A 25,587-nucleotide genomic window follows, 5' to 3' on the forward strand; every position below is an offset into this window, starting at 1 on the left:
ATTATTTCAAGTTCAAGTTTGTAAATATAAATAACATTTGTTTTTAAATTTGACGTTGGGAATATTTAAATAAATTTTAATTAAGATTAATTTTTTTTTTCAAATCTTATTACTACGTTTAATTAAATAAAATTAATTACTTTAATGTTTTTGAAATTAAATATTACAATTTTTAGGATTTCTTAACAAATAAATTGTTTTAAAAATTTTATCAAAAAATTCTATTTTCATAAATTAAAAAAAAATTTTGAAGCAATTTTTAAAAATATATTCTTTGCATTAAATTAAAAAAGTTATATTAATTTTTAAAATATTTAAATGCGAATTTTGTAATTTTTAATTAATTCCATAAAAAAATAAAAAATTTACTCCGTGGAATTTTTTTTTAATAGTAATAAATATAAAATTCTCGGAATAAATTTCACTCCGGAGGGATTAAATCAATTAAAAATCATCCACTCCGCAAAACGCTCCCAAAAATTTTTACAGTGTATCTTTTAGTGTTTTTTTTTTAATTAATTGTTATAATTTATAATTATCATTTACGTTATCATTGTCATTAATTAATCATGTGAATTATGTCATTTTCATTTAAAAAAAAAAAAAAAATTCGCTTGCTTATCATTGCAGGTGTGCAAATAATAATCGAATTATTCGCACTTTTTTAAATATTTCATTAATGTTAATTAACAACTCACCAGTTTATTGAACTAATTTTTTTATCTATGTTAATCGTTCCTTAATCGTTTACCTTCCTGCATTAATGAAGAATTAAAGATTATGAAAAATCTATGTAATAAAAAAAAAAAAATGTTTGCGAATGACGTACTGTGTCGTATTAAATTTCCTACTGCATTTAAATATGTATTTAATTAAATACCATCTTATAAGATACTATATGTTGATGATAGTTTCATATGTCGAAATTGAGAATGTTGATGGGCATGTTATTGTTTCCTTTGTGATATCTGTAATTATTGTGGCAAAATAATTTATTATAATTCATTTTTTCAATAGCTTGGTATGATATCGGGTTGAGTCAGTATCAGGCAGAACGTCAGGATACTGAATTGGAACGAGTGTTTGATGAGAGACACCACAACATGTCTCAGGGTGTTGGAATAGCAACTGAACATCATGGGCAGAAGATTTTCAAGGAACCAGAGACTGAGTGGCAAAAGTCTATCAAGACTAAGAGAAATGAAGAGGGTTATTACAGCAAACTGATGGATCTTGAAGAAGAACAGCTGCTTAAAGAAGCCAGGTTGAGAGAATCTAGTCACCAGTTTGCTATTCCTGGAGAAAAAATTGTCAGTAATTCGGTAGCCAAGGGAATGGCACAGAAGTATCAAGATAATTTGTAAGTAATTTATTTAAATTTTAATCATTTTTAAGAATAATTACAAATGATTAAATGTCTTTTAATTTTATTATTATAGTTAATTACATTTATTTATTTACTAGCAACCTTGCAGTCACTATATGACTGCCGTGACTTGTGAACTATAAAAAAATATAATTTTGCTTTATTAAATAATGACTTTAGTAAAATTGCACTGTGCTTCCTTAACTATTGACTTTTTTAAAGATATAAGATTATCCCGGTGTTACACTCATCAAGAGCTTTAATTTGAGTACCCACATGCATTTTTGCTATATTTTTCATATATGCATATATATAATATATATAAATATATAAAATATATGAAAAATTGATGTGGGTACTCAAATGAAAGGTCTCGATGAGTGTAATGTCGGGGTGAGCTTATATCATTAGAAATGTCAATAGTTCACGAGATACAAGGTCATTTCTTAATTATTAATATTTTTAAAGATATAAGCTCATCCCGATGTTACATTCATCAAGAGGTTTCATTTGAGTATCCACATGCATTTTGATACATTTTTCATATATATATATATATATATATATATATATATATATATATATATATATATATATATATATATATATATAAATATATAAAATATATGAAAAATTGATGTGGGTACTCAAATGAAAGGTCTCGATGAGTGTAATGTCGGGGTGAGCTTATATCTTAAAAAATGTCAATAGTTCACAAGACACAAGGTCATTTCTTAATTATGTCCCTAGAGATAGACTTTAGAGCATTTTCAAATGCAGCCTAAATACTTATCAATAATTAAGTATTTAAATTTTCTTTAGTATTTAAATTTTTCATAAATCAATTATGATGAAAAAAATAATTTTTTAAATTCGAATTTACAATTTTTCTTAATTTCTACACGTGGATTTTTTTTTATAAAAAAAAAACTTGGAAATGCGATATATAATGATGATTAATGACTCTGACTATATATTTAATTTTAAAAATTTTTCAGACAAACAAGCACCCAGGAGACAACAGTAGTTCAACCACCACCAGTCAGACAAGTAAAGAAATTCACCACCGAAGTTGATATCGACTCTGAAAGAATAAAAGAAAGTGGAAAATATCCACCAGGTCCTACTGAATCGGCAGTTCACGGCCGTGAAGTCCACATTGCGAAATCGAAACAAACCCAAAAAGAGGTGAAAGGCGACACAGAGATAACCAGAAAAATTACTGCAACTGAGACAACAGAAGTCGAGCACAAAGCTAAGACTCATGAGCGCGTAGTTCAAGGTCAAGTTAAACCAGCAGTACCACCGGTGTTTACCAAAAAAATTCAACCATGCAGAGCATTCGAGCAAGAGCAAGCCAAATTCGAAGTCGAGTTTGATGGAGATCCTCTGCCAACTATCAAGTGGTACCGTGAAGACTTCCCGATTCAAAATTCATCTGACCTTCAAATCTATACATTCAGTACCAAGTCAGTGCTGATCGTTCGCCAAGTATTTATGGAGGACTCTGGAGTCTTCTCAGTAGTCGCTGAAAACCGCGGAGGCAAGGCTAAATGCAGCGCTAATTTGGTTGTTGAAGAAAGAAGACGTCAGCCTGGAAGAGGTGGAATTGTTCCACCTAGTTTCTTGACAACTATTCAAAGTAGTTCTGTGCCAACTGGACAACTCGCCAGATTTGATGCTAAAGTCAGCGGTACCAAGCCTCTTGATGTCTATTGGCTTAAGGTACGATCAATTTTAAGAAATTTAAGCGCAAGTATGCTCTATTATTGCATAAAAATAAAAATTCCAAAATTTTGTCACATTAAATCACACCTGATAATCATAATGTCCATATAAATGCTGAAAAATTTTACTTTATTAAATAATGACTTTTGTTAAATTGCACTGTACTTTCTTAACTATTGACATTTTTAAAGATATAAGCTCATCCCGATGTTACGCTCATCAAGAGCTTTCATTTGAGTACCCACATGCATTTTTGATATATTTTTCATATATAAATATATATATATATATAATATATAAATATACAAAATATATGAAAAATTGATGTGGGTACTCAAATGAAAGGTCTCGATGAGTGTACTGTCGGGGTGAGCTTATATCTTTAAAAATGTCAATAGTTCACAAGATACAATGTCAGTTCTTGATTATTGACATTTTTAAAGATATAAGCTCATTCCGATGTTACACTCATCAAGAGCTTTCATTTGAGTACCCACATGCATTTTTGATATATTTTTCATATATACATATATATAATATATATAAGTATACAAAATATATGAAAAATTGATGTGGGTACTCAAATGAAAGGTCTCAATGAGTGTACTGTGGGGGTGAGCTTATATCTTTAAAAATGTCAATAGTTCACAAGATACAATGTCAGTTCTTAATTATTGACATTTTTAAAGATATAAGCTCATTCTGATGTTACACTCATCAAGAGCTTTCATTTGAGTACCCACATGCATTTTTGATATATTTTTCATATATACATATGTATAATATATATAAATATATAAAATATATGAAAAATTGATGTGGGTACTCAAATGAAAGGTCTTGATGAGTGTACTGTCGGGGTGAGTTTATATCTTTAAAAATGTCAATAGTTCACAAGATACAAGGTTATTTCTTAATTTTATTTATCTTTTAATTTTATTTACAGAATGGTAAAAAAATAACTGCAGACATCAGATACAAGACTCTAGAGGAAGATAACACCTACACGCTTTTAATTCTTGAAGCGGTTCCAGAAGACACTGGTAAATACGAGTGCGTAGCATTAAACAACGCCGGAGAAGCACGTTGCGAAGCTGACTGCATCGTTCATGGTGCTGAGTCACCGTCATCACTAAAGCCATCTAAACCATCTACCCCAGGAGTTGAGAAAGCACCGACTGTTCTTGAACCACTCAAAGATCAGACCATTAAAGAAGGCGCAGCTGTTGCGTTTGCGTGCAAGATCAATGGCAAGCCAATTCCTTCTGTACAATGGAAGAAAGGAGACAAGGTAGTAACTTAATTTTTCCTTTAAATTATTTATTATTTTTTTTTTTATGTAATAATTTATCGATGAAGAAATAATAAATGTATAATTTTTTTTAAAGATTATCAAGCCTTCAAAATACTTCCAAATGCAAAAAGAAGGGGACCGCTGTACTTTGAAGATTTCTGAAGCTTTCCCAGAAGATGAAGGTGTTTACAAATGCATTGCTAAGAATCCTGTTGGTGAAGTAACTACTTCAGCTAATCTTCGAGTATTAGGTAAGAATATTTCTTAAAAAATTTTTTATATGATATAATTATTATTGTTATCAATAAAAAATTAATAGATATTAATTAGATTATATTAATCATTTTTTTTTCTTTAAAAATTTAGCGCCTGATAGTACAGATGTGTTACCAAAATTAACACCTCTGAAGGATCAAATTGTCATGGAAGGACAGCCAGCTCAATTTAAAACCCAAATTAGCCCACCAAAACTTAAACCAACTGTCCAATGGTACCGCGAAGGTGCATTGATACCACAATCTCCAGATTTTCAGGTAAATAAAACTTTTTTTTTTCTATTTTTATTTTATTACTTAAATTTTGCGTTTTAAATAAATTTTTTTGCTATTAATTTTGAAATTGATTAAAGCTCAAAGCTAAAAAAAAATTTTTTTTTTTAATTTCTAAAGCTAAAAAGGTGTAAAAAAATAATTTATAAATAAAGATTAAAATAGTACTGAAGAATATTAAAATCGGTAGAAAAAAAATTAAGCGCTATTTAGGCGTTAGAATTTTTTTTTTAATTTTTAAACATAATATATCCTCTAAATTAAAATAGATGAAATAAAAATAAGCTTAATCGAATTATCGCAAAAATGTGATCCCCGATTCCTTATTGGTTGAAAAATTAAGGCGCGCAATTTAAATTCCTAGTTTATATAAAAAGTGATTAGTAAAAAAAAAAATTTTTATGCTCATTTTTTGACATTTGAAATGCAATTTAACAGCCGAGACCAGTGATTGCAGTTTCAATCGGCTTAGCGAAACGAATCGAAATTTTGAAAAACGTTTTTTAGAGATAATAGATAATTTAATAAACTATTTCACCACAAAGCATTTTTTCAAAAATTTCATTCGTTTCAGAAACCAATCGAAACTGCAATTGCTCTGCTGTTGGAAGTGCGACAGAGATAGTTCCGTTGAGCTCCGTGAGAGAAAGCGAGAAAAAGATGGTCTCGCCTGTTAATAAGAATTTTTTTTTTTTTTTTAATGCTCAACTTTAAGAAGAAATAATATCAGTATTTAAAATATTTAAAGTAATAATTTATTAATTGTTATTTGCAGATGATTCATGAAGGTAACAACGCAGTTCTTCTTATCGCAACAACATACGAGGAAGACTCTGGAGTTTTCACCTGTCGTGCAACAACATCCGCTGGTACCGTGGAAACCTCAGCTAAGCTCATCGTAAAAAGTAAGATGTAAAAACAAAAACAAATCCAAATTAATCGCTAACCCTAATGGTGTGATAACGAATGCTTTCTCTCCTTTTTCATACGAATATAATAAAAAAAAATAAATAAAAAAAAATCTAAGAAAGGAAGAGAAAGAAATACTGAAGTAATGAATATTATATTTTTATTTTTATTTCGGCGTCGTTGCTTAGTTTATTTAAAAAATTATTTATTAAAATTACTTACAACTAGTCGTTTGACAGTTAATTAGAGACGCGTCGGGCAGTTTTCTGTTTTGTCTCTAAATTATTTATTAACTAATATTTAATAATTAGTTTAAAGTTATGAAGAAAAAAAGTGGGTGGTCCAAGTTTAATAAATTAAAAATAAATATGGTGCTCATATATATTTATAAAAAAAAAATACAATTGTTTTTTTTCAACTAGTTAAAATTCAAGGAAGAAGATAATTATAAAAATTAGCGAGACGTAAATTCTTAAGATCGAATTAATTTAAAATCTTGTTTCTTGTTTTTAACCACTTGAAAATAAAAATTACGAAATGTTTAATAAAAAAATATATGAAGCTTGAAAAGAAAATAATCATAATACACGTTGAGTTCTTAACTCATTTATTTATAGTCATAAAACCGAATAATATTTTAATTAATAATTATTAAATATTTATTATATTAATAAAAGATAAAAAAAATGAATATTTAAATTCATGCATAAAACATCGGGTTTATAGATTTAGTAATAATGCGTTTTAATAATAATAATTAATAAACTAAAATATTTATTTCTGTACACAATGGAATTATCCAAATAAAAATATGCTTTGTGCAATAATAAAACGAAAAAATTTATATAAATACACATAGACATCATTTATATATAGATAATATATTTATAAATTAGTTTTTTTATAACCGGTGTCTCAGCAAATTGTCATCCGTAATACTCATTTACAACTGCATCGTTACATTGTCAACAAGTTGGCGTCAACCCAAGATATCTTCTCCAATATCAACATCAACAAAAACATTACTATTAATATTAATATATACATTAAGAAGATTTAAAAAAAAAAAAAAATGGAAGAATTTTTGAAGAAAAATTTTTTTTTAATATATATATATATATATATATATATATATATATATATATATATATATATATATATATATATATATATATATATATATATATAATAAAATAAGAGAGAAAGAGTCAAAACAAAGAAGAAATAAAAAATTGCTAGTGATTATTTTTTCCATATATTCTTCTCTGAAAACAATTCTTATAATTCTTTCTTCTGCGGAATATTTATATTTTTTAGTAGCAATACTTTAGAAAAAAGCGTGAAAAAGGTTTTCAATAGAATATTTAAATTCTTTATCAAAATAAATATAATTCATACACTGCTTACTGATAAAAGGATTTCTTAGTATTTAAGAAGATTTCTTTGTATATAAGAAATCATTTTTTAAACATAATTTCATAGCATTTAAAAAATATTTCTTAGTATTTAAAAAATATTTCTTAAATACTAAGAAATATTTCTTAATATTTATATTTCTTTGCATTTAAAAAATATTTCTTAAAAACTAATAAATATTTTTTAAATACTAAGAAATGATTTCTTAAATACTAAAAAATCCTTCTATCAGTGTGATAAAAAAATTAACTTGACTGAAGAGCTAAAATCTTGAACCAAGAATACCAAAAATAATTTTCTTGAGTCAAGAGAATAAATTCTTGAGACAAGAAAAATTTACTTAAATCAAGAATAATTTGACTCAAGAAAATCATTTTCTTCAAAATAGTATTCTTGGTTAAAGATTTTGGCTCTTGAGTCAACTTAATTTTTTTTATCAGTGTACATTTCAACTACTCTGTATAATATTCAGAACAAAATATTTTTTCTTCCGTAAATAAACCTGTAATAAAAAAGTAAAAGAGTTTCCCGTATTTAAAACACATAATATCATATACCATCAACTGAAGTACCGCCTTCTAATGTACGTGCCGTGTGCACTTGTAGCTAGGCTTAGCTTCTCAACTTATGCTATTTCTGCCCGCGTGACGTGTATTACATTACCTATCTATATTTGGCTGCGCTCAAGAGATGGCAAAGCACCTCAACAGCCCTCCGGTGGTTAATAAAAACCTCCTTTAGTAATTACCATTACATATTTTTTAATTACAAAGAAAAAATAATAAACAACTAAAACTCCATTAAAGAAGACTAAAGCAGAAGAAGAATATTTACGCACAATGGGCACATGTCTTCACGCTCTCTGATTCCCCTAAGTGCTGATCCACCGTTATGAATCGCGCTATTAAATCTTGAGAAAAAAAATTGCTGTATTAAATATGAAAAAAAAAATATTAATATTAAGAATATTTCTTCCTCAAAGATAAATATTTATTTCTTCTTTTAAATCTCCTTGTACTCTTTCTCTCTTGAATTAATTATTGTAATAATTATTATTTATAATAATTATTTTTATCAATAAATTATCAATAATTTTTATTAATAAATTATTAATAATTATTAAAATTATTAAATTTTTATTAAAAAATTATTAATAATTTTTATTAATAAATTATTAAAATTATTAATAATTTATTTTAATTATTATTAAAATATCGGAGTTTTAATGAAGAAATCTACGGCCTTGAAAGCGGCCACCTGAAGACGATACATGACGTATTAGTGAGTAAAAACAACCTGAGTGAATCATGAAAATTCAAGCCGAGGACAGAAAAATTTGTGGATTGCATATGATTGAAGAGAATTATGAAAATCTTATAGGACAAGAAGGTGGAGGTGGATAAGAAGAGAAGCTCGCGGGCCTATTTCGGAAAAGCCCCGGCTTAGCTGGGTTGCGGTGATTCAGTAGTCCAGAAATAAGTAGACACACATGTCTCACTCTCTTTATCTTTTATTTAATCTATCTCTTCTCTGGAGGGAAAAGAAGAGATTATATTCTCGGCTCCGGTCAATTCCTCTACTCTCAAGACTCTCAAGACTGCGGACGTGCTCTTTACTTCCACTGTCTGCTGAAGATTACACACAAATCTCAAGAGATTATAATAAATGAGGGACACTTAAAAAAAATTTTGTTTTTTTATTTCATGGGTTTTTTATTTTTTTATTGTGAAAAGTTAATTAATAAATAAATTATGATGGTTATTTCTTCACAAGTCGATTTATGAATAAAATTTATTTTATAATTCATGTACATATTTTTTTAATATTAAAATTAATTAATTAAAGAAGAATATAGTTTTTAAATTAATTAGGCAGAAAATTAATTGTAAAATTAATTGCACTGAATTTTTACTTAAAAAAAAAAGTAAACAACTTGGACCACCTTCACAATTATTTTTATAAAATTGATAACACAAGTATCCAGTTCAAAACCGGCCGACTTCAATAAAATCGTGAATTAATTAATTAAATTCTTTGTAGATCTGATTGAAGACGGCCAGTGTTTTAAAAATACACATTTTCCACTTGTTAAACTGTCAAACACACGTTTGTAAAAACTTTTCACTTAATCCACTGTGAAATTTTGAGAAATATTTAAAATTAAACTTGCAAGATAAAAAGATAAGTTTATTTAAGAAGAAAAAAATAAAAACACTAAAAAAGAAACGTAATATAAATAAAATAAAGTAAACTAATTTATAAGACAGATTCTGATGACTTCCAGCGGAAAACTAAGACTAGCAGTTAAAGTTGATGTTAAAGCTGAAGAAGTAGGAACTTGTTCCCCTCCACAGACTTAACAATGTCAGAGAGGGAAAATGATGATATGCATCAGACACTCCCACCGCGTCTAATTGCTACTTCTTCTTTTTCAACGGCTAACTTTCCTTCTTTTTATTATTTTTTATTTTTTTTTGCTGATGAAAGAAATAAAAATGAAGTCCAGATGTTTATCGCCAACAAAAACAATTACCTAACAATAAAAAGTCGCCGAAATTTTTATTTTTTCTCGTATTTCTTCTTTTATATCCATTTTTTTGCGCATTAAAGAGCCAACGCGGAAGTTAATTTATTTATATAAATAATTGATCGAAAAATTTTAATTAATATTTATTAAGTTGTAATTATACGAGATTTAATTAAAATAATTATTAACCGTGAATTAATATATTTAATTTAAATTAATTAACGTTAATAATCGATTTTTTTTTTTAAAAGATTTATTTCTTCTTGAGCATAAAATGAAATTGTTGATGAAAGACGAGCTAAATACTAAAATAAATGAATTAATCATAATTATGTAGTTCATATTCTTAAATTAAACTGTTAATGACTAACAATGTTACGAACTTTTTAGCGAATAATTCTTGTCTTTCCGAAAATAACTCGTACCCACGTAAAGAAGTGGAGGAGGTCGCTAATATAACCAACGTGAAGAAGAATAGTATTAAATATATATTTATGAATCGTGTGTAATGATGCGATTATCAAAACATATGTATGTGTAATTTAGTATGATAATGAAAACGAGAGCCAATTTTTATTTTTGAATATAAATAAACAAATAACATATTTATAGCGAAGAATTTTTTTTAGATTTTCGATGATTGTTTTGTTGCGACATTAATCATGAAAATTTGAGAAGATAAATTTTTCAAACTATTAATGTCAACATAAATTTTGTGTCGATATTATTTTCGTATTAAAACAATTTATGGAAAGAAAATTTTTTTAAAATATCAATCTTTTTTAAATCTTTCAAAAACAATTTATTTTAATTATTTTATTAATTTTTTTTTTTGTAAATTATTCTATTCTTAATAAACTTAAAGTTAACTATGTGACTGCCGTGATTTGTAGATTATAAATAAATAAAATTTCGCTTTATTAAATAATAAATTTTGTTAAATTGCACGGTACTTTCTTAACTATTGAAGTTTTTAAAGATATAAGCTCATCCCGATGTTACACTCATCAAGAACTTTCATTTGAGTACCCACATACATTTTTGATATATTTTTCATATATACATATATATAACATATATTTTAAAGATATAAGCTCATCCCGATGTTACACTCATCAAGAGCTTTCGTTTGAGTACCCACATGCATTTTTGATATATTTTTCATAAATACATATATATAATATATATAAATATATAAAATATATGAAAAATCGATGTGGGTACTCAAATGAAAAGTCTCAATGAATATAACATCAGGATGAGCTTATATCTTTAAAAATGTCAATAGTTCACAAGATAGCAATGTCAGTTCTTAATTATTGACATTTTTAAAGATATAAGCTCTTTCCGATGTTACACTCATCAAGAGCTTTCATTTGAGTACCCACATGCATTTTTGATATATTTTTCATATATACGTATATATAATATATATAAATATATAAAATATATGAAAAATTGATGTGGGTACTCAAATGAAAGGTCTTGATGAGCGCAACATCGAAATGAGCTTATATTATTAAAAATGTCAATAGTTCTCAAGATACAAGCTCATTTCTTAATTATGTCTCTAGAGATAGAGAATTTTCGAATGTAGCCTAAATACTTATCATCATAAATTGACTATCGTTGAGAATGATATGAAATCTTGAAAATAATGATATAGATGAGATTGTTAAAAAAAAATTAAGAATATAATTTTTATTGTTGAAAAATGTAAGACCGTAAAATGAAGCAATTACTAAATATTCATAAAGAAAGACATGAAGAAATCTAAAATTCAAATTTTTTTTTCAAAAATTATCGATTAAAAATGATGAAAAAAAAAAAATGAAGTATTTACGAAATACTTTAAATTTTTAGTCTGCGCTATAAATTTAAATCATGAAGATATAAGCTCGATATAACAGATAATTGATGGATCAAATGTACCAAAAGGACAAGCATTACCTTGATAATTTTTCAATTATTTCGAGACACCGACGATGATAGTTTTAGTTAATAAAATAATGGATTCACAGAGGTTGCCAGGGTTTGAGATACGCTAGTTGGCATATTTCCACGGTTCTCGCGTCGGTTTTACATGCATAAATTCTTAAGGCAATTATTATAGACGTGCTCTGAGATGCACATAATTTATTCGTGAACGTGAGTTTCCATGTCTTCAGCATCATTTTTCTCTTCCTTTCAAACACATACATATACATACTGTTTAATAGTTTATCGAGCCAAAATCCACGCTCCGATAACATATGAAAATCAGGTCGACATTAACGATCTTCGCTCCTAATTAAAATAATATTAAATCAAGTATTTATTGTACACAATTATTATAATTTATCTGCTTAGATCTCTGGATCTTATCAGTCGGTTTCTCGGTAAATTATTATCCAACATCGCAAACACATTTGTTATAAATTTAAACTATCCTATGAATTTAGAATTTTATTACAAAATCATTTGATTCTAAATTTACAGTCAATAATTCATTTTATTTTGTAAATAAACTTTCGGTGGTTGCATCCACAAAAACACGCTGACCAATTTAATATTTAACCTTACGTCATTATAATATTTTAATATAAAACTTGGATATATTACTATTAAAAAATAATTGCAACATCTATTTTGTAAATTATACAAATCATGCCAACTCAGTCATGATCACGTCCAAATTCTCATTAAAATTAAATACTGAAGGCGGTCATTATATTTTTCACTAAAATTTATCTTCATAACTCATAAATTATTATTCATAATATAATTCATAATGTAAAAGCATTAGAAACTGCTTTAAAAATTAAGAATTAAGAATTGAAAAATTTTTCTACTTTCACTCTGCAACTATTTTTATTGTTATAATTTTTTTAGTTCACAAAACAGATAATTAAAATCCCATCAAACAAATAATTTAATAAAAATTAATTTTGAAATTTTCAAAAATTTATTTAGCGTAACAAAAATTAAAAAATCATTAAAATAGACTCGAAGTTTGTTCGATAAAATAATAAAAGAATGCTTGTAGATTGAAAACAAGATAATTTTACAAAAAATCCATATTTTACCTCTTTTATTTTTTTAATAGACTCGTTTTATCCCTAAAAAGTTTCGTATTTAAAATGGCTATCTAACAAGGTGTTTAATTATAATTAATGAAAAACTAAACTAGTAATTTATTAGTTATTCGCTAATTTTTTTTGTATTAATTCAATTTTTTTATACTTATTAAATTCATTTAATTTATTTAATAAAAATTTATTTTCAAAAATTTATTTAGCGTTAAAGAAATCAAAAAATCATTGAAATAAACTCGAAGTTTCTTCCTTAAAATAATAAAAGAATTTTTGTAGATTGAAAACAAGATAACTTTACAAAAAATTAATTAATTACATCTTTTATTTTTTTAATAGACTCGTTTTATCCCTAAAAAGTTTCGTATTTAAAATGGTTATCTAACTAAGTGTAGTTTAATTATAATTAATGAAAAACTAAACTAGTATTTTATTAGTTATTCGCTAACTTTTTTTTATTAATTCAATTTTTTTATACTTATTTAATTTATTTATTTTCACCATTTTTTAAAGATTTTTTTACTTCAAAATTTATGTACTGATTTATTAAAATTACGGGAGCTTAATATTTTATTTTTTTTTTAATTTTTGATCAAATAATTATTGTATTTAATTATTTTACTGAAATAACTAATTTATTTTAAATTTTGCGTTAATTTATTCATGCAAAATTAATTTTTTGTATTTCTAAAAGAAATTGTTTATTTATATATCAATATATCTCTTTTAAATATTTTTTTCCTTGAATTGTAATTTAAATTAGGTTTGTCAATTTTTTTAAATGTATTTAAAATTTTTTAGGTTTGTGTGAATTATTATAAATTATTATTTTAAATTCAATTTGAATTGTCCAAATTTTATTCCTTAAATCTGTATGATAAACTTATAATTTAACCCTTCCAGAAAGAAAAGGTGTCTATTACAAAACGGTAGCTCCTGAAGAAACGGGACTAGGTGATAAAACAGGAAGATTACCGACTATCGTTACAAGTGTTGGGGGTTTACAACCTGGAAATTTAAATTTGGGAAAACCGGGTGAACAAGTAATCGAATTAGATGAAGAAGGAGTTCCTATTGACACTCCTATGCAGCCCGGAGACGAGTCTCTCCTTTGGAGACAAGGCAGAGTTGTTCATCGGGCGCGTCCGATGCAAGTCACTCCTTGGAGATCAACAAAACCTAAATCTAGAGATGTTTCCGCCGACAATCTCCAAGCTCGCGTTTCTGAAGTTAAACCGTGGACAGAAGAAGCGGTTGTGCTTAAAAAGTCACCGCAGGTAATCCGAGAGATTCCAAGGGCGAAGTTGGAAGAAGTTGAATTGAAGGCTTCGAAGATTGAAAAGAGAGAGATGGTAAAAGAAACACTCGAGACTGTTGAGTTGAAACCGGTTGTTAAAGATAGTAAGCAGGACAAAATTATAGAGCGACTTTTGCGCGAAGAGTATGTCGAAGAAGAAGACATGTCACTTATTGACGTTTCGCGCAGTGAGAAAATTGAAGTAAGTCAGAAGATAAAGCCTTGGACTGAAGAAAACGTCGCATTAAAGCCTTCTAAAGTTGAACGGAAAGAAATACCGAAAGAAACTGTCGAAGATGTTCAATTAAAACCCGTCAGGCCTGAGAAGAAAAAGATTGAGAAACCTAGTTTAGAAAAAGTAGACTTAAAGCCTGTTACTAAAGTTACAGATAGAGAGATAACAGAAACTGGGGAATTTGTTGAAGAAGAAGACTCGGCATTTCTTGATAGGTCAGAAAAAGTCCAAGTGTCTGTCGGAAGTCTACCTCAAGCGAAGCCGTGGACAGAAGAAAAGATAGCGCTGAAGAAATCAAAGCCAGTTAGGAAAGAAATCCCCAAGGAATCGATTGAACCGGTTGAATTAAAACCCGCCAGACCGGAAAAACGAGAAATAAGGAAGCCGAGTATCGAAAAAGTGGAACTGAAACCTGTTGTTAAAGATTTTGTAGAGGAAAGAAGTTTAACTTCGGAATATTATGAAGAAGATGATTCTTCGTTGATGGAGGTCTCGGAGATTTCTGAGGACATTTCGATTCGAAGAGTCAGAAGACCTGAGAGAGTTACTGGGGACGTTCAAGATCAGCCTAAGCCTTGGACTGAAGAAAAGATAGCTTTGAAGAAGTCCAAGCCTGTGCGAAAAGAGATCCCTAAGGAGAGCATTGAGACAGTGGAGCTGAAGCCTACTAAAGTTGAAAAGAGGGAAATAAGGAAACTTAGCATTGATAAAGTTGAATTGAAGAAGGTCACTCAGGAAATTGATACGAAAATCAGCAGCACGAGTGATTATGTAACTGAAGAAGATATTACGTTATTGGAAATATCTGAAGATGTGTCAATTAAGCAAGTGAAGAGGCCAATGCCGGAAAGGAATGACGTTTTTGGTAAAGTTGATGAAGTTAAGCCGTGGACTGATGAAAAGATAGCGTTGAAGCCTTCGAAACCTGTTAGGAAGGAGGTTGTTAAGGAGAAAATAGAGACAGTTGAGCTGAAGAAGGCCAAACCTGAGAAGAAAGAAATCAGGAAGCTTAGTATTGAGCAGGTTGATTTGAAACCAGTTACTAAGGAGGTGGTTGTTGAAAAAACTGAAGTTACTACTGCAGATTTTAGGATTGAGGAGGATACTAGTTTGTTGGATGTTTCTAGAAAGGAGAGAGTTGAGGTTTCTAGGAAACCCGAAGGCCCGAAACCGTGGACTGAGGAGAAGATAACTTTGAAGAAATCGGTGCCTGTTAAGAAAGAAGTTGCTAAAGAGACGTTAGAAACTGTTGAGTTGAAACCTACGAAGGTTGATCAGAAGGAAGTGAAGGTGGAAAAGGTTGAGTTGAAGAAAGTGGTTAAGGAGACTGAGGAGGTTGAAGTTACGGATAGGTACGTGGAAGAAGATGTTACTACCAGGTTGGATGATTCTAAAGTTGAGAAAGTTGAAGTGAGTTTGAGTAGGCCTGATCAACCGAAGCCGTGGACTGAGGAGAGAGTTACTTTGAAAAAATCGAAGCCGATACAAAAGGAAATTGTTAAGGAGACGCTGGAAACTGTTGAGCTTAGACCCTCGAGGCCGCAGAAAACGGAAGTTGTCAAAGAAAGTTTAGAGGTTGTAGAATTGAAGCCTGTTAAGAAAGAAGTTGTTATGAGGGAGGAAAAAACTGTTACGGATACTAGAGCTACGTTTGTTGAGGAAGAAGATACGAAGTTGATTAAAGTGACGAGGGATGAAGTTACTGTTGAGGATCGTAAGACTGAAGAGACTAAAGTTTCATGGAGAATGGGTAAGAAGAAACCGTCTGAGGCTCCTTATACAGAAGAAGAGGATTCTGAGTTTCTGCAGGTTGATAAAAGGGAAGATGTTAGTGAAATAACGAAGAAAACTGAAGAAGTTTCGGTACCTTGGGCCCGAGGAAAGAAGGTCAAGGAATTGAAACCTGAAAAAGTTGATGATAAAGTGGAAGAAAAACCTGATGAAGTTTCGCAGGTTCCGTGGATTCGTGGGAAAAAGAAGCCAAAAGAAGTTGTGACGAAAGTAGATCAGGTTGAACAAGAGGATACGACGTTGCTTCAAGTGGATAAGATTGAGGAAGTTACTGAAAAGAAGGAGGAAGTTGCTGTTCCATGGTTGAGGGGGAAGAAGAAGCAGCTTAAGCCGGAGGAAGTTAAACCTGAAGAGAAACCTGAAGAAGAACAGCCTTCAGAGACTTCTCAGTTGCCCTGGATGCGTAAGAAGCCTCGTAGAGTTATTGAAAAGAAGGAGGAACAGATTGAGGATATTAGATCTGTTGCTTTGAAACCTGTGAAGCGGGAGAAGAAACCAGAAGAAAGGGAGGAGAAGGAGGAAATCGTACTAAAGCCTGTGAAACGATTGCCGAAAGAAGAGGAAACTACGGAAGAGATTAAGTTGAAACCTGTTCCGAAAGACAAGCCTGAAGTGGTTCCTCAGAAGGTTGAAGAAGTGGATGAAGAAGAGAAGCCAATGGAACTTTCTGTGGCGCCATGGCAGCGGAAACCAAAGCCAAAGGTGGTGAAGAAGACGATACCGGTGGAAGAGAAGCCAGATGAAGTTGAGGAAGAGGTCAAAGAGGTTTCTGAAATGGAAATAACACAGTTGAAACCTAAGAAGGTTGTGGAGAAGACTGTTATCAAAGAAGCGGAAGTTGAAGACTGGAAGTCTGTGAGTTTGAAACCTACTAAGCGGGTTCAGAAGCCTGAAAAGCAGGAAGAGAAGGAGGAAATTACGTTGAAGCCTGTGAAACGATTGCCGAAAGAAGAGGAAACTACGGAAGAGATTAAGTTGAAACCTGTTCCGAAAGACAAGCCTGAAGTGGTTCTTCAGAAGGTTGAAGAAGTGGATGAAGAAGAGAAACCAATGGAACTCTCTAAGGCGCCATGGCAGCGGAAACCAAAGCCAAAGATGGTAAAGAAGACGATACCGGTGGAAGAGAAGCCAGATGAAGTTGAGGAAGAGGTCAAAGAGGTTTCTGAAATGGAAATAACACAGTTGAAACCTAAGAAGGTTGTGGAGAAGACTGTTATCAAAGAAGCAGAGGTTGAAGACTGGAAATCTGTAAGTTTGAAACCTACTAAGCGGGTTCAGAAGCCTGAGGAGCGTGTTGATAAAGAGGAAATTTCGCTAAAGCCTGTGAAACGTTTGCCGAAAGACGAGGAGAGTCAGGAAGAAATAAAGCTTAAGCCTATTCCTAAGAAAGAAAAACCTGAAGAAGAAAAACCTAAGGTAGAACTTGAACCGAAGAAGGTCGAAGATGTTCCGCAAGAAATTCCTGAAGAGAAGACTCAGCTTCCGTGGATACGTGGGAAGAAGAAACCTAAAGTACAGGAGATTCAGGATGAAAAGAAACCTGAAGAGGTGCCTAAACCTTCGGAAGAAGTGACTGAAGAAGTAGAAAAGACACAGGTTACTTGGAGAAAATCGAGGAAAGAAAAACCAGAGGAAGAAAAGCCTGAGGAGGTTAAATTGAAACCAGTTCAAAGGCCTAAGCCAGAGGAGGAAAAACCTGAAGAGGTTAGGCTTAAGCCCGTTCCAAAGAAACCAAAAGTAGAGGAAGAAAAACTAGAGGAGGTTAAGTTGAAACCTGTCCAACGACCGAAGCCAGAGGAAGAAAAACCGGAGGAAGTTCAGCTTAAGCCCGTTCCAAGGAAACCGAAGCCAGAAGAAGAGAAGCCCGAGGAGGTTAAGTTGAAACCTGTCCAACGGCCTAAGCCAGAGGAGGAAAAACCTGAAGAGATTAAGCTTAAGCCCATTCCAAGGAAACCAAAAGTAGAGGAAGAAAAACCAGAGGAGGTTAAGTTGAAACCTGTCCAACGGCCCAAGCCAGAGGAGGAAAAACCTGAAGAGGTTAAGCTTAAGCCCGTTCCAAGGAAACCAAAAGTAGAGAAAGAAAAACCTGAGGAGGTTAAATTGAAGCCAGTCCAACGGCCTAAACCAGAGGAAGAAAAACCTGAAGAGGTAAAACTCAAACCCATTCCAAAGAAACCAAAAGTAGAGGAGGAAAAACCAGAGGAGGTGGTTTTAAAACCTGTTAAGGTTCCTGAAAAAGTAAAACAACCGGAACAAGAAAAGCCTGACGAAGTATCTATTAGTCCTTGGAGGCGCGATAAGAAACCAAAGAAAGAGATCGTGCCGGAAATAAAACCAGTGGAAATTCCTGAGGAGGTTATTGAAGAAGAAGAAGAAGAAGTTATTACAACAATACGAACTGAAAATAAACCAAAGAAAACGAAAAAGATCGTTGAGTTCAAAGAAGAAGTCGAAATAGTTTCGATAGATCAGCAAGAAGTACTTCAAACTGAAGAAGTAACAAAGACTGAAGACCAAGTAGATGAAGTCCAAGAAGTCTCCGAAGTATCGTGGAGAAAAACTAAGAAACCCAAACCAAAAAAACCTGAAGAAGTCCCAGTACAAGTTCCTCAACCAGTTGAAGAACAAGAAACAATCGTCGAAGAAAAGACTGAAGAAACAATTACGCTTAAACGAGGTAGAAATATTGTTAAACCTGAAGAACAAAAGCCTGAAGCAGTTGAACTTAAGCCTTTGGAAGCAAAACCAATTCCAGAACAACCGGACGAGACAACTGAAACGAGCACAGAAGATGTTATGATCACAAAGAAAAAGAAGACTATAAAGGCCGTAGAAATTCAGGAAGAAAAACGCGAAGATACTGTTGAAGTAGAACGGATAGAAAAATCTAAACGGAAACAGAAAATTCAAATGGACATTCCAATTCCCGATAAAGACGTCGCACCCAGATTCATTCAGAAACTCCAACCAATTATTTCTGAGCCAAATAAACCCGTGAAATTCACTTGTACCGTAGTCGGTCATCCAACACCTGCGATCACCTGGTACCGGAACGAGCAAGAACTTCATGCTACCGAAAAGTACACCATGACTGTCGTTGAAACTACCGCATCTTTAGAGATAGTCAGAGTTACAGAAGAAGACGTTGGAATGTACACTTGCCGCGCTTCCAATCCTGCCGGCACTGCCGTATCGACAGTCAATCTCGTTATCTTCGGTACGACTGATGAGTTTGCGCGTGAATAGCTTTCTGATCACTAATCCGCCTTTCTTCTTTCAGGATAACTGTTTTGTTTCGTTTTTTTTCTCTAATACCTCAATCATACTTTTGTTTTTTTCAGGATGCATGAACAATTGATGTTTCTCCACATTTTTGAGAACAAAAAGTTAATAATCGTTATATTTTTACAGAAAAAGAAGAAGAAGGAGTAGCTCCGCACTTCGCAACGCCAATAAAGCCTCTTATGGTCCAAGAACACCAACCCGCGACTTTAGAATGCGTTGTAACAGGCACTCCAGCCCCAGAAGTCAAGTGGTACCGCAAGGAAATAGAAATCAAGCCTCAAAAAGGCACAGAGATAACATTCAATCCCGAAACTGGTGAAGCTAAGCTGACAATTCTCGAGCCTACGCCCCAAGATGAGACAATTTATCGCGTCAGAGCGGTGAATAAGTTTGGCCGAGCTGAATGCCGTGCTAATTTGCTAATTAGCAATGCAGTTGTCGTGACGAAGCCTGAAGTAATGCATGCACCGAGAATCACCAAACCAGTTCCCGCTTTGATTGCTCATAAGGGCAAGCCATTGGTTCTTAGCGCAGAATTCGATAGCACTCCTAAGCCCGAAGTAAAGTGGTTCAAAAATGGCGTAGAGTTGGTTCCAACTGACAGACAAGTCATCTCAATCTACGAAAACACTGCCGAGCTGACCATTTCTGACGTTACCAAGAAAGATTCCGGAAAGTACGAGATCAGAGTTCAGAATCCCGTGGGTGAAGCTAGAAGCTCTGGCTCAGTGGCTGTGAGAGAACGGGAAGAGATAGTTGATGAGACTGAAGACAAACCAAAGGCTCCGTGCTTTGTTGAACCCTTAAAACCCCAAATTGTTAGCGCTGGAGAAGTTGTTATCATGGAGGCTGTAGTGGATTCTTATCCTACTGCATCATTCCAGTGGTTCCATGACAACAAACCACTGGAGTCGTCTCCAGCTGTGAGGATTGTCACCAAGGAAAACAGGTCTGTTCTGCTGGTCAAGGAGATCAAGCCAGAAGAAGCTGGTGGCTACACATGCAGGGCTGAGAATGTTGTTGGCTCAGTTACCTGCACAGCCAGTGTTAATATCATGGAAGTCACCTGGGAAGAAACGACTGAACTTGCGTCTCCGACGTTTGTGAAGAAGCTTTCGCCGGTTCGGGTGATGGATGGAGAGAGTGTTAATTTAACTTGTGTTGTTAAGGGCAAGCCTACTCCTAAGATCCATTGGTACCACGATGACAAGCCTATCAAGGAAGGCAAGGAAATTACTATCTTGCAAGACACTGAAGGGGTTTGTAGTCTTGCTATTACTGAAGTCTTTCCAGAGGATGCTGGGGAGTACACTTGTCGCGCTCTTAATCCTGTTGGTGAAGCTGTTTGTACGACTTCGCTTATTGTTGAAGGTAAATTGGTTATAAATTTGATAAAATTTTTGAAGGATTTGATCAAATTTGAAGGATTGTTGGTAATTTTTTGGTTTATTTGTTGGTTTAGCGTACGAGTATGTTCCGGATTCAGAGATTGCTTCTTCAGCAGTTGCTGGATCACTGATCAGTGGTTCTGAGGAAGACCTTCTCTCTCCAAAGGTAATTTCTTGATTAAATAAGCTTGGATAATTTTTGATAGGACAATATTAGACGAGTTTTAACAAATTATTGTGTTAAAAGAGGGATAACAAATCATGTATTGATTGGTATTTATCAATTGGTAATTAAATTTGTTTTAAAGGAGGCTCCTCTATCTGATACCGATACGGAGGACTCAGCACCGGAGATTATTAAAACACTTCCTCAGTTAATTCCGGCTAAAGATGGAGAATTGACTCGGTAAATAATTTATAAATTGAGCTATTAGCTTCTTTAAGCAAAAAGACTTATGAGCTATAAGTCTGTAATCAAGTTATGATTTTTTAAAAATACTTTTCTGTTAAAGATTGGAAGTAAAGGTAAAAGGTAAACCAAAACCAGAAGGCAAGTGGTATAAACAGGGTATTGAAATAAAATCTTCACAAGAATTCCAAATAGAAGAGTTTGAAGACGGTACATCTGTATTAACGATCGCTGAAACTTATCCCGACGATACCGGTGAAATCGTTTTTGAGGCACTCAATCCACTGGGTGTTTCAACTACTACCACGTATTTATCTGTTGAAGGTATTGATTATGAACAATATTTATTATTACTTATTTTATACACTGTAAAAATTTGCGCAGTGGATGATTTTTAATTGAATTTACTTTTTCTGGAGTTAAATTCATTTGATATTCAATAAAAATAAAAAAAATAGTTATTTAAAAATTACAAAATGCATTTTTAGAGATTTTAAAAATTGATACAAACTTTTTCCTCAGTTTGATAGGACAAAATAATTTTTATAAAAAAATTGCAATATTTTTTTTTCAGTTTCTACAATTATAGCATTTTTAATAAATTATCTATAATACAATTATTTGTCCAAAAATCTTAATAATTTACATATAAAAGTTAATAAAGTTTCTAATTTTATTTAATTAAACGTAGCAACAATGATAATTTATTATATTTTGCATTTCGCGTTATAATTTATTGACAAGACTTAAAAAAAAAAAAAAAAAAACATTTATTAAAATTAGGTTCAATTTTGCAAAATCAAATTTTTGAAATAATAAAATGAATATTTACAAACTTAAACTTGAGATAAAATGTTTGAAATATTTATCAGTAATTTAGAAACTTATTTTAGCTAAATAAAAAATTTATTTCTTAATTTAATTATTTATTTATTTTATTGTTTAATTTTTTCACTCCAGTACTCCAAGTAAAAATTCACCCGCGATTTTTTACAGTGTACTTACTAAAGTAAAAATATTATAAAAATAAATAACTAATAAAATATTTTCTAAAAAGTTTTCAGATACTTCAGCTTCGCTTCAAATATTATCCTTGAATCCTCTACCCCTTACCATCTCAAACTTTTCTCACACTTTAAAAACACGCTACAACGCACCATATAATCATAATTATATTAATTATCGTAATTACCGATCCACAATTATCCAGAATATTCATACTAATAAATATACTTTGTAATTAACAGGTATTCTCGGAACAAAGGAGTACAGAAAGCCGGAATGGGTAACGCAGATGGAAGAAATGCAAGAGGCATTAAGAGGTAAGGACCGTGTTGATTCACGTGGTAGCATGTTGAGTGTGCGTGGCTATGATTTTTCCACCGACAGCCTCGACGATCAAGCACTCCGAGAAGACGCGCTTTCTTCTCACCGAGACAGTTCCACAATAATAAGCGAATTTTCCTCAACAAAAACGCTCATGAATATCGAAGAAGACTATAAAAAAATTTTCGAAGACATTGCTGAGAGTCCAAAGAGTGTCAAGAGTTTCTTTTTGTCCCGTAAAAGCGCCGAGAATTTAATAGATCATGAAAAAGAGTCTGATAACAAAGACAACAAATCTCCTGATAAAAAAGAGCGACGAATAAAAAAACAATTGTCGTTGAAAGAAACGAGAAGAAAAGACAAAGACAAAAATTTAAAACATTCTGAAGAAAAACCAAAAATTGTTTCAAGATCTAAACGCGATTCCTTTGGTAATACAAAGTCTCATTCGTCTATAAGAAAAAGTTCTTCTAGTTCGGGAAGAAAATCATCTCCTTCTTCACCTTCGCCTACTTCATCTCCAACTTCTAGGTCTCCTTCCCCGAGAAAAATAGCAAGCGAAGTTAAAAACACGACTAAAGTTCAAAGAATTGAACGTACGTGCACTAGATTAACTAGAATACGCACACCTCCCCCGCAATCTTTATCACCGACCCGTGCAAAGCGTCCAAGAACACTAGAGTCACGCGAAGCGTCTCAATCACCTTCACCGACTCGGAAAAGACAGACTGTAGTTACAAACTATGCAAAAGAATCCACCAAGACGGAATTTGAACGGTCTTCTAAGAGCAAGAAGAAGTTAAAAATTGAATTAGATTTTGAAGAATACCCTCCTATTATTCCGGAACCAGAGTTAGAAGAACAGCAAGGTCGTTCGCATTTTGATAGAAGAGTTTGTAAAGGATATGTCCAAGTACCTGCTCCCAGCTTTTACTTGTCACCGATTGAAGAAAACAGCGAGACTTCCAGCAGTAGCAGTCGCAGCAGAAGGGAAGAAGTTAAGCACGCGCAATTCAGTAGTTTGAAGGAAGAAACTTCTGCTGCTAATAGTAATGAGGATGGTGATGGTGAGGGTCAGATTGATAAAGAGCAGGAATTGAAATTGAAGACTGAAGCGGGAGATAAGTATTTTTCGTCGCAAAAGTATCATACGTATCCTAAGTCACGGATTCCGATACTTAGTAAATCTAATGAGAAGAAACTGAAGATGATGGATCCTCGGATGTATCCCTTAGAGCCACGTGAGGTGGATCTAGATGCGTTCCAGCAATTACATACTGCTAATAGTCAGGAGGAATTGCAAGAGTTTTTGTTGCTAGAGAGCCAATGCAGTGGCTCTTTGGGGATAGGTGATATGTCGCAAAGCGAGGTTTATTATCATGATGAACAGAGCGAAGATGAGAGGGGTACCATGTCAGGTAGCTTTGTTTTTTTTTTTACTAATTTAAGGAGAAATCCCTTTAGACGGATCAATATGTCATTTTGTATAGATGATAAATTAATTATATTATTTTGGAATTTCAATATTATTTTATTTGCATTTTGAAGACTAAGGTAAAAGATCCCATTAATGGCACTTTTTCTTTCAATGAAAAAATGTTCTACTTGGAATAAAATTTTTTTTTATCTAAAAGTCTTAAAGATTAGAATTAATATATTTATAATAGAAATTAATGATTTCATTAATTGAATAAATACTAAGATCAAAGAAAGTGTCAGTAATGAGATCTCCGCTATTAATGGAATCTTTTACCTTGTATAAACATTTTTTTTTGTTTTTTTATAAAATTGCGAGTCAGTAAAATTTTTTTTTTTGACGACTTTGGCGTCAGGTCTAAAAGAAAGGCTTTTTTTCTGTTGATATAAAACAAAGAAATTGTTGTTTATTTCTGAAATATATACGAAAAAAATAAATTAAAAAAATCATAAAATTAAAAATTATTAAAAAATTTTTTAATTCTGTTATTTTGATTTTATTAATTAATTTATCTTAATTTTTCCTTTTGTCAGTATCTAAAAAAATTTATTTTAATTTCTGAAGGGATTCTCCTGTTAATAATTTTATAATTTTTGTTTTTTTTTTATTTTACTAATTATGCATGATTGTGTTACTTGTACATTATTAGATTTCTGATAGTGAAGACAGAGCAGCCACACACTTACCAAAAATATCAGGTATTTTATTTTATATTAAAAAAATTATCAAAAAGTGTATAAACATTTATGTTTATCATAAGAACAAATTGCTTAAACATTTAACTAACTTTAAATTTTATTTTTCTTACAGCTAGTCAACAAGTTCCGAGATTTATTCAAGAAATTACTGATATTTACACAGAAGCAGGTCAGAAGGTTGTTTTCGAGACTATATACTCAGGAAATCCAGCTCCAGGTAAAAAAAAATTTTTTTGAATTCACCAATTTATAACTTTATGGAAGTAATATTTAAATTAATTAATCGTTAATGTTCATTTTTAGTGGTCGTATGGTTTAAAAATGATAAAATGGTTGCTAGTACTAAGAACGTGAAGGTTAAACTTATTGAAGAAGAAAAGAAAACATCGTTGGTTATTACGCATGCGACTCCTGATGATGAAGGTACTTATGTTTGTAAAGCTACCAGTGACATTGGACTGGCGACTACCAAAGCTAAATTAAGAGTAACTGGTGAGTAATTTAATATTATAATTTTTGTAAAAAATAGACGAGAAATTAATTTTTTTTTTTTATCAAGGCACTTATGAACTTGGAGAGGATGACTGGGAAGTTGAGGAGCAGCCGGAAGAAGTACCAACCAGAAAGAAGAGACAGGAAACTAGGAGAGCCAAAGAAACTAAAGAAAAAATAAAAGCTCTTAAGGTTAGAGTTGAGCAACGAAAGGAAGCGAAGAGGGAAAAAGCTATTGCTAGTGAACAGCCGGATGATAAGTAAGTGAATTAACTTTTCATGATTACTAGCAACCTTGCAGTCACTATGTGAATGCCCTGACTCGAGAAC

At 31.5% G+C, this 25,587-nt stretch overlaps 2 protein-coding genes across 11 annotated transcripts in view; one reads left to right on the forward strand and one right to left on the reverse strand.

The window, feature by feature from the left end:
• The window catches only part of LOC123267683, a 141,393-nt gene that overhangs the window by 113,365 nt on the left and 2,441 nt on the right, over window positions 1-25,587 (reverse strand). The gene's annotated exons all lie outside the window — the stretch shown is intronic.
• LOC123267680 (titin) overlaps window positions 1-25,587 on the forward strand; it is a 110,457-nt gene that overhangs the window by 36,814 nt on the left and 48,056 nt on the right. For 6 of the 10 annotated variants that reach the window (XM_044732440.1, XM_044732441.1, XM_044732442.1 and 3 more), the window contains exons 21-35: window positions 1,018-1,360; window positions 2,365-3,091; window positions 4,041-4,385; window positions 4,483-4,639; window positions 4,755-4,921; window positions 5,712-5,841; window positions 13,763-19,399; window positions 19,594-20,838; window positions 20,930-21,021; window positions 21,164-21,261; window positions 21,368-21,588; window positions 22,512-22,586; window positions 24,878-24,982; window positions 25,069-25,257; window positions 25,325-25,517. In XM_044732440.1, the coding sequence (XP_044588375.1) occupies window positions 1,018-1,360; window positions 2,365-3,091; window positions 4,041-4,385; window positions 4,483-4,639; window positions 4,755-4,921; window positions 5,712-5,841; window positions 13,763-19,399; window positions 19,594-20,838; window positions 20,930-21,021; window positions 21,164-21,261; window positions 21,368-21,588; window positions 22,512-22,586; window positions 24,878-24,982; window positions 25,069-25,257; window positions 25,325-25,517 (9,724 nt within the window). Of the gene's footprint in view, window positions 1-1,017; window positions 1,361-2,364; window positions 3,092-4,040; window positions 4,386-4,482; window positions 4,640-4,754; window positions 4,922-5,711; window positions 5,842-6,741; window positions 6,867-9,589; window positions 9,592-13,762; window positions 19,400-19,593; window positions 20,839-20,929; window positions 21,022-21,163; window positions 21,262-21,367; window positions 21,589-22,511; window positions 24,009-24,716; window positions 24,766-24,877; window positions 24,983-25,068; window positions 25,258-25,324; window positions 25,518-25,587 lie in introns of those variants that run through there. The other 4 variants (XM_044732445.1, XM_044732447.1, XM_044732448.1 and 1 more) reach the window with 4 other exon arrangements.

This window comes from Cotesia glomerata, linkage group LG6 (assembly GCF_020080835.1).
Source record: "Cotesia glomerata isolate CgM1 linkage group LG6, MPM_Cglom_v2.3, whole genome shotgun sequence".
In the NCBI taxonomy this organism is placed as follows: Eukaryota; Metazoa; Arthropoda; class Insecta; order Hymenoptera; family Braconidae; genus Cotesia; species Cotesia glomerata.